This window comes from Argentina silus, assembly GCF_951799395.1.
Source record: "Argentina silus genome assembly, chromosome: 11".
NCBI lineage: Eukaryota > Metazoa > Chordata > Actinopteri > Argentiniformes > Argentinidae > Argentina > Argentina silus.
Genome location: NC_139665.1, coordinates 13,241,351 through 13,251,350, shown reverse-complemented (window position 1 = coordinate 13,251,350; position 10,000 = coordinate 13,241,351). Strand labels below are relative to the sequence as shown.

The window sequence follows — 10,000 nt, the reverse complement described above, 5'->3', positions numbered from 1 at the left end:
TTTGTCCTTTGTCCCAGCTGAGACTTCCTCGTTCCACATTCTTTCTCTATGGTGACAGTCTTGTGACTCTTGTGGTCTGTCTCAGTGCAGAACTGACACACACATGTATTATCACTCCTACAGAACAACTCCAGGGTTCTCTCAGGTTCTTACACACCCTGTCCTCAAGGTTCTTCACAGGGTCGATCAGCTTGTGTTTCTTGAAAGAAACCACTATCTGATGAGGCTCAAGGTGTGTCTCACAGAAAGAGGCCAGACACACCAGGCAGGACAGGGACAGAACATAAAAAGTAATTTCTCAAATCAGTCATTTAAGACATTTATGCTTAGCTTTGTTGTTTTCAGAAAATATAAAACGATCATCAATACACTGTTTGATCAAACCACCAATATCAAATAATTAATAATATTACACTATATAATGTAAATATAGGAACATCTTATACAGATCTTTATTTTTTGTAATTTTTCTATAATCTTTATATGAATTCTCTTTTATTTGTATTTTCGATGACAATATTATCAATGCTGACCGTGAAAATCATGACAATAAAGTGCCGACTCTCTCTCTCTCTCTCTCTCTCTCTCTCTCTCTCTCAACTCTCTGTGTGTTTTCTTCTTGTGAAGGAGGGACTGGCGACTTTGCAGCTGCATAGATAGATATAGATAAGTGTTATAAGTTTGATTTTCCTTGTAACTCAGTTTGAGTCCTGTTTTTGTTCTTAAAGCAGTTGTATTGCTTGCTTGTTTCACTCTATTACAACTACAGTTAGTGTATGTGTATTTGTGAGTCTGTACTTGTGTGTCCATGTGTGTGAATGTTTGTCTGTCTGTCTGTCTGTCTCTTTGTCTGTACATCTCTCTCTGCACTCCCTCAGCATTACACCAGTCAAATGAACTCAAAACACTGTTCACTCAGTCCACCCAATACCCCCAGTGGCTGCCAACAGGGAAGTGTTTCCTACAGACAGCTAGATTACCTGGCACCTTGCCTTCAAGTGCAGGCTGTGAAAAAACAGGGATATATACAGCATATTCACAGCTTCCCTTTATACTAACATACTCTATCTTACTTCCTGTGGCTCAGTTGGTAGAGCATGGCGCTAACAACTCTTAGGTTGTGGGTTCATTTCCCACTGGGACCATATATACTGAAATGTATGCACTCACTGCAATGTAAGTTGCTTTGGATAAAAGTGTATGTCAGCTAAATGGCATAAATTACTTGTTCTACTGTTGCCCTGCAGTGAACATTAGTGAGCAGGGAGGGGCTTAGCAACATCACTGCTGAATTGAAACTTAACTGGAGAACTGAATGAGAGGAAAAGAAAAGTATGGGATATGACACACAGATGAGGAGAGACACCACTGTTGAATGCTGAGTTAGAGTGTTTTTGTATTGCTTTATAAACATACTGTACAAGTTATCTGATGTGATCTTCACTAGTAATAGTCTGGTAGTCATCAGTGATTGGTCTTACATACAATTCCAACTAGGTATGTAGGCAAGTTTGGAGTCTAAAAGCAACAATATGAAATCCTCTAGTGGACAGTATATTATAGAATTAAAAATATACATTCAGAACCCAAATAGAATACATTCAGAACCCAAATAGAACTAATCTGTAAAATTACATGAAATCATAGTTTATGTGTCATCAGTGACTTTGGATGATACTGATTGCACAGGTTCTCTTTCAGACACTTGTATTGAAATCATGCTGATGTTACTATGGCTTATTGATTTATGTCTTCATGTTATATGTTGAACACCAATGAAAAGTGGAAAGCATAGGTCTATTACAGAGATATAGAAACTGAAGTACTTGAGGGAGAGAGTAATGCTACAAAGGGTTAACTTTTGTTCTTTATTCAATACCATCCAGCAAGGAGTGGCTTAGTGACTTACGTCACTTCTCTGAAATGAAACTAAACTGGAAAACTGAATTTTAAACACAGGATTGTCTTTCGAACATCAATACTCAACGCATTTTTACAAAGTCTCAAGCAACTGTGGACCCTTTACGAAGAATCAAAACAGAGTCAAAATCGACTGAGGTATGTAGAGAGAGAGAGAGAGAGAGAGAGAGAGAGAGAGAGAGAGAGAGAGAGCGAGAGAGAGAGAGATTTATCTAAACATCAACAATACTAATAATGACAGCACTTTCTGTTATATTAGAAACTCTCCTCATCTGATCACGGCATTATGCATTGTAATATGATCAAAAGTGTAGTGTTACAAGCAGTCAGTTTTATGTTACAAGCTTTACGTTACAAGCAGGCTACACATAAGCTTTGTTTACACACAGGAGACACACCTAATGACACATCCTGTCTAATTTCAGAGAGACATTTACAGTTTGCATTCTTGTCTGTTCCCAGCTATGGCTTCCTCCGACAGCCTCCTGTCTGAAGAGCAGTTCATGTGCTCAATCTGTCTGGAAGTGTTCATTGACCCAGTCTCCATCCCATGTGGACACAACTTCTGCATGGCCTGTATCAAAGGATACTGGAATAGTAGTGGTGTGTGCCAGTGTCCACTGTGTAAGGAGACATTCAAGATAAAACCTGAGCTCCGAGTCAATACTTTCATTTCTGGAATGGCCACCCAGTTCAAGACGTTAACTCCTGTGAAAGATAGTAGCACTCTGGGGAACCTCTTTGCCAAACCTGGAGAAGTGCCATGTGATGTCTGCACTGGGAGGAAGCGCAAGGCCCAGAATTCCTGCCTGGTGTGTCTTGCCTCTTACTGTGAGACACACCTTGAGCCTCATCAGATAGTGGCTTCTTTCAAGAGACACAAGCTGATCGGCCCTGTGAAGAACCTTGAGGACAGGGTGTGTAAGAAGCATGGCAGACCCCTGGAGTTGTTCTGTAGGAGTGATAAGACATGTGTGTGTCAGTTCTGCACTGAGACAGACCATAAGAGTCACAAGACTGTCACCATCGAGGAGGAGTTTGGAGTGAGGAAGGTTCAGCTGACATTGACAAACAGTGAAGTGCAACACATGATCCAGGAACGATTGCAGAAGGTTAAAGAAACCAAACAGTCAGTACTTTTCAGCAGGACGGACACAGAGAAAGAGATATCAGACAGTGTGCAGGTCTTCAATGCTCTGGTGCGCTCCATTGAGAGAAGCCAGGTTGAGCTCATTGAGGTGATTGAGGAGAAGCAGAAAGCAGCAGAGAGGCGAGCAGGGGGGCTTATTGAAGAGCTGGAGCAGGAAATCACTGAGCTACAGAAGAGATACTCTGAGCTGAAGCAGCTCTCACACACTGAGGACCACCTCCACCTCCTCAAGAGCTCAGAATACCTCTGCACCCTCCCAGTCACCAAGGACTGGTCTGAGATCAGTGTTGACAGGGGTCTTTGTGTGGAGACTGTGAGGAGGGCTGTGTCTCAGCTTGAGAAGAAACTCAATGAAGAGATGGACAAGCTGCCTGATATCAAGATAAAGAGGATGCAGCAATGTGCAGTGAATGTGACTCTGGACCCTGATACAGCAAATCCTAAACTCATTTTGTCTGAGGATGGGAAAGAAGTGAGACTCGGTCTGATGAAACAGAACCTCCCTTACAACCCACAGAGATTTGATGATACTCCCCGTGTTCTAGGAAAGGAGGGCTTCTCCTCAGGCAGATTCTACTATGAGGTGCAGGTGAAGGGGAAGACTCGGTGGGTTTTAGGAGTGGCCAGAGAGTCCATCAACAGGAAGGGGAATATTAATAAGACTCCTGTGAATGGGTACTGGACTGTGGGGCTGAAGGATGGGGATGGGTTCAAGGCTATCAATAAGCCTCGTATTTCCCTCTCTCTTAGAGAGAAGCCCCAGAAGGTGGGGGTATTTGTGGATTATGAGGAGGGTGAGGTCTCCTTCTATGATGTGGAGGCCAGGTCTCATATCTACTCTTTCACTGGCTGCACCTTCACTGAGAGAATCTACCCTCTCTTCTCTACGGGCATGAATCCCTTTGGTGATAACTCAGCCCCACTTGTCATCTGTCCCATCAACTCCACTTACTGAATTGTCTTCAATACCATTAATAATTTATCTGATCTTACAATTACTGGTGTTCCCTTCATACTCTATCAAGGGATTCAGCGTGCTCCTGTTGATTATTAATTATTATTAACATCTGAAGGATACATCCATTCCTCACAAGAAGCAGCACAAGTCGTCCAAGCACTTGTTATCTCCCGCCTTGACTACTGCAACGCACTCTTGACCGGGCTCCCTGCCTCCACCATCCGACCTCTGCAGCTCATCCAGAATGCTGCTGCCTGTCTGGTGTTCAATCTTCCCAAATTCTCCAATGTCACTCCTCTCCTATGCACTCTTCACTGGCTCCCAGTAGCAGCTCGCATCAAATATAAGACACTGAATAAAAAATAATAATAATCCTTCCTTCTTCTAGCATTGTGACTGCCAATGGCACCTGGTCCCAGCATAGATTTTTGCTTATGATGACTGATGTATAGATGATTCACTTACTAATTTGTTGTTTGGATAAAAGCTTCTGCTAAATGTCAAAAATGTAAATGTAAATGTCTACTGTAGTGAAAATAAAAGTGCTTTATCTTTCGATTCATCTGCTGTTATTTATTTTACTCTTATAGGAAACTAGGACAGAGGAGATTTTCTGGGTTGGTCCCCCACTCCTGATGCGTTAGCCCAGAGCTCCCCTTGGGACTGGGGCTGATCTGATGTATGATCTGACCTGAGACTGGCAGAACTGGTTTACTGGCACCAGTCTGGTCCAGTCTGGTCTGGACTGATGGAGAGAACCGGGTCATGGGCTGACAGATAAAAGTCAAGTTGTTGAAATGAGTAAATCTCACAGGATCAGGGTGAGGGAGAAACTAATTAAGACATATGGCATTTACAGTATGGAACTCAAGTCCACATTTCTGGAAAATGAACGACTGGAGGTGGATCTGTAAATGAATCGCATCTAGGACACACATTGACTTGACACCTACAGATTTGTGTGCGCACGCACGCACGCACGCACGCACGCACGCACGCACGCACGCACGCACGCACGCACGCACGCACGCACGCAGGCACACACACACACACACACACACAGGTGTACAGGGTGTGTAAGAAGCATGAGAGACCCCTGGAGCTGTCCTGTAGGAGTGATAAGACATGTGTGTGTCAGTCACAAGACTGACCCCTTTAAGAAAGAGTTTGGAGGAAGTTTCAGCTGGGATGGCCAAAGGTAGAACTGCAGCAGATGACCCAGGGACAACAGCAGAAGGTTAAAGGGTAGGACAGGATATAAAACATATAAAACCTAAACATACTGTAAATGGTGGCCTGGAGGAGCCCTGAGTCCCAAACAAACAATTCACTGCGTGTGCAATGGTCCTATTACAAGATAAAATAATATTGTACAGGATAGAACATCATACAGGAGTTAAGATGCATTGAATTTTATTCTTATTCGTTTCTTTGCATTGTGATGTGTGTGTGTGTGTTCTGTTGCATTTTTCTCTCTCTCTCTGTATTCGTTCAACTTGTCCTCTCTCTCTGCAGTATGACTCACCTGTCTGTGATTCACCTACCCAGTTATTAAAATTGGTTATAAAACACGGAGGTGCAGCCTCCACGCTTCACTGAGTGTCTCTGGTCTGTACGCTTCTTTTTTATCATCTCTCTTCTCCCTCTGGAGAAGAACACTCTACCTCCAATACTAACCTCCTTCTTCACCCGTTTAAACTCCCCCTCTGCCTTGCTAATCTAGCCTGATTCACTCCTCCTGACTCAACACTGCTGTTTGCTCCCTGTGTGTGTGAGAGAGAGAGAGACTCTGAGAGAAAGAGAAAGAGAGAAAGAGAGAAAGAGGGAGAGAGAGAGAGACACGCACACAGAGAGGAATAAAATACTTTTACAAAGTACACACCAAATAGCAAAAGCAGAGATAAAGTGACAAGGTTTCAAATATAGATTTCAGATTTTTTGATTATTGATTGATTTAATTTATTTGATCATTGTAAAAATACACACATATACTGTATAATCAAGGTTGCATAGTGAAATACTTATTAGGTGGGCTTGCTTCAGAAAAACAGCATTAGAAAACACCATGGGGATAAAGAACACTGTCATTCATTACCATGGAGATATACGCTCACTGAGATCTTTATTAGGAACACCTGTACACCTTCTCATGGTGGAGGTGCTGTAATGGTGTGGGGAAAGTTTTCTTGGCACACTTTGGGTCTGTTAATACGAATCAATCATCGCTTCAATGCCACAGACTATTTTAGTATTGTTGCTGGCCATTTGCATCCCTTCATAGCCAAGAATCAATGCCATGAAGAATTGAGGCTGTTTTCAGAGCAAAGGGAGGCCTTACCCTGTATTAGTATAGTGTTCCTAATAAAGTGTTCAGTGAGTGTAGAACAATGTCACTCATCACTATGGAGACTGATCATGTGACTCTGCTCCGGTGTTCAATGTCTGTGGTTTGGAAAGTTTATCATGTTGATGTTGGTGTGTTGATGTAAGGATGGGGCTGGTCCCAGTCACACCTGGGTATTCAAAGTTAATGAGTTGATCGAGAGACATAGAGATTTTACCTTGTCACAAACCCTCCTCTGGCTGAAAGGTAGGTGCTCGGTGTCTGCTGCTCCGGTTGTGCTGAACTATAAAATAGTATTTAATATTATGTATATATATTTTAATATTTAATACATATATTCAGTTAATATATAATGCATATATACTTCACACAGTAACTCTAATGATTAGCACTAAAATGCCTCCAGTTATTGAAAATTGAGGATGTATTGTAGAACTTTCATGTATGTGGACTTTTTACTCTAAAACATAGATATATTTTACCTCAAGGCAGTTTCTGGTTAAATAAAGGTCAAATAAATAAAATTATTATTATTACTTCTGATTTCTCAGATTCATCAACATCCTGTTCTTATCAGTATCTCATCTCAGATATGTGGCTGAAGATACAACCTCAGCTGCAGAATACAACTCTAAGCTCCACTAACTCCACTGTCTCCGGGGACCCAGAGTACTTTGGACTTTGTAATGACATGAATGAAGGTGTTACGATCTGGGCTGTACTCAGTGCCGTCTGTTTCCTGTTTGGGTTTCCTACCTCTGTCACCGTCCTTTGGGAGTTGTTACAGAGACACAGGAAAGGCACCCCCATCACCCCCAATGACGTCTTCATGCTAAATCTCACAGTCATGGACTTGGTCTTCTTGGGTTACATCCCCTTTGGAATATGTAACTATCTCTTCTGGTACAACTGGCCCCTGGAATACATATTCTTCTTCATGTATGCTCTAAATCAGAGTGGACGACCTCTCCTCACGACCTGTATCTGTCTGGACTGCTACCTGGCTGTGGTGCATCCAATCAAGTACCACACCAGAAAGGGCCTGACCTCCAGGGTTCTGATGTGTGTTGGTGTCTGGGTTGTCACGGTAGCCTACGGGACTTTCTCTGTTGTTTCAACCACAGGAATGTGGCTAGACGTCTTCACCATTCTCCTCTGTGTTGTAACTATCCTCACCATCGGCCTCTGTGACTCCTTCATCCTCAGGGCTCTGAAGAGATCTGACCCCGGAGGGCGAGACCTCCACCCCCAGAAGAAGAAGGCTCTTCAGATCATCATCAACAGCCTGGTCATGACGTTTTGTTCTTACCTTCCTCCCTTTTTGGTGTTCTCTTTCCGCACCCTGATGCCCATCAGCACCAAAGTGTTCACCTGCACCATCTTATACCCCATTCTGATCCCCCCCACAGTCGGAAGTGCAGTCATGCCTGTTCTCTACCTGGGCAACCTGGGGAGGCTGGGCTGGCTCAGGTGTTGGAGGGGGGCGTGAGTCATGGTTCAATGATTCAGTTGTGTTGGTTGTCTTTGCAAGTTAGGATTTTCTTGTCATCTAGTGAATTACCTTAAATAAGATTGCAGGCTTGTAATCCCAATACTTCAAAGGAATTCAAATACTTTCCGGTCATTCTCAGCTACTTCTGTTTGTTTCAAAAGAGTGTAACTAAAGTAGAAAAAACATACATTTGACTATATATATAAGATTTGTTTATGTATTATTTCCTTATCTTATTTTTTGATGTAACATTTGTGATGGGGGGTGGGGGTTTTGGGGGGGCGGGGGTGTTAATGTAAAGATTTGATGTTTGTACTGATCGGGCTAAACTGTTCATAGAACCGTTACCATGTCAACGTGCTTTTAAACTGTGGAGAAACAAATAGAGTTTTATTCCCATCATCGCTAATCATATGTTGACAAATTTCCTCTGATCATATGTAGACAAATGCGTATTTAGACTGATAGAAAGGTTCATTAAGGTTTGTTCGGGTTCATACATCCAAAGTCATCTTGAATAAATCCCAACATTTACGTTTTCCACTCTACAGTAACAATGTCTGGCCATGTATGACATTGACGTTTCGGTGGGGGGGGGGGGGTGGCTTTGGATTTGCCTTTGAAGTAAGAGAGAGAGAGAGACTCAGATAAAGAGAAAGAGAGAGAGACGTGGCTTCTCATTTCCATACATTCCAGTGATGATGTCACTCTCCCCCTGTGAGCCATGCTGTCACCCTGGTGGCTTGTTCCGTGTCAAGGACAACAACACACCATGAGGAAAGGAAACGGGTGACCGTGAGAAGTTTGAGAAGTTGAAAAAAAAAATAGATCTGGATGATGGTTTGATCTCAGAGAAGGATTTCCACGAAAAAGTGAACACACTTTTTCCGATGTCCACCTGAGGGGAAAAAAAGTTCATGCTGCTTTCAACTGCTTTTTCTAAAGAGCCAACGATGAACAATATCCAACGATGATGATCGTTGATAGCTACTTAGACATAGTGACATAGCAGGTTTTAGTCCGAGACAAAGTTCAAAGACTTCACTCACTCAAATATTCAGACAAAATTTCTCTGCGTGAATTCAATTGCAAAAAAATATTTATATGTTGGGACCATATCAACATTGGACTGAGTAAAGTATATTTTAAGGGAGTGCCAATGGGAGTTCCACCATCTTATCAGCTCTCACACACTTGCTCTAGAGGAAACAGGATATGACAACATCAGTGGTGATTCATTAATAGAGTAAATGATCTGGCACCACAAGAGCCACTCACACAGAGTTATACTATTCGGTCACAGCTTTTCACTGTCCTGGCGCCCCACTGGTGGAACGAGCTTCCCACTGCTGTCCCAGAGTCAGTGAGAGGCAGGGGGCTTGGTTGTGAGCCCCACTGCCATGGGGAAGAGTAGAGTAATAAACACATCTTTTTTATGGTGAATAGCATTTACCCATCTTTTAGCAAGATGTGTGGATTTTAACGTTAGCATTGACGTTTTTTTTGTCCCACCTTTTTTTCTACCACTGCATCCCTGGACACAACTGAACACCTTGGTCATTCTGCTAGATTACACCAGTAGAGGGCGTGTGTGAGAAAGAGAGGAGTGACAGAAAGAGAGAGAGAAAGACAGAGAGAGAGAGAGAGAGAGAGAGAGAGAGAGAGAGAGAGAGAGAGAGAGAGAGAGAAAGGCAGACAGAGAGAGAAAGACAGACAGACAGACAGAGAGAGAGAGAGAGATTGTGAGTGATAAGGAGAAACACAAAGAAAATGCTGTGTCACATGTCATTTCTTGGAGACATGACATTCTAGTCATTCTTACACATAACTTAAAGAGACGGAGTTCACTTGCTGTACCATGGTAGTAGAAAGTATGACTGGACACCTCTTTTTCATGGCTTTTATTATACCATTGCCAAGACAACACTGGTCACATAGTCACGGCAAATTGTCATACCAAAACAACAACTATGGCAGTAAAGGCATATACAACTCCACCAAACAACACACAAGACTGAACCATATCACAAAATCACACAAGGTAACAGACAACTAAAGAAGGAATTACTCATTGAGGATGGATTTTTTTTCAGAAGCTGGATTGATGGATGATGAGAGCTTTATACAAAATGAGTT

At 42.5% G+C, this 10,000-nt stretch overlaps 1 protein-coding gene and 1 pseudogene across 2 annotated transcripts in view; one reads left to right on the top strand and one right to left on the bottom strand.

Annotated features, from left to right (window-relative positions):
• LOC310812195 (zinc finger protein RFP-like) overlaps positions 1-1,282 on the bottom strand; it is a 2,300-nt pseudogene extending 1,018 nt beyond the window's left edge. The window contains exons 1-3 of the transcript in view: positions 1,226-1,282; positions 981-1,005; positions 1-297 (exon numbers count right to left, since the gene is read on the bottom strand). The exon at positions 1-297 is cut by the window's left edge and continues 1,018 nt beyond it. The product of the transcript in view is annotated as a zinc finger protein RFP-like (transcript). The remainder of the gene's footprint in view (positions 298-980; positions 1,006-1,225) is intronic.
• Positions 1,283-1,923: 641 nt separating this feature from the next.
• On the top strand, positions 1,924-4,473 carry LOC310812392 (E3 ubiquitin-protein ligase TRIM21-like). The gene is made up of 2 exons (XM_083680926.1): positions 1,924-2,058; positions 2,383-4,473. Exon 2 carries the CDS (start codon positions 2,385-2,387, stop codon positions 4,023-4,025), a length of 1,641 nt encoding a protein of 546 aa, XP_083537052.1. The 5' UTR covers positions 1,924-2,058; positions 2,383-2,384; the 3' UTR covers positions 4,026-4,473.
• Positions 4,474-10,000: the final 5,527 nt, after the last annotated feature.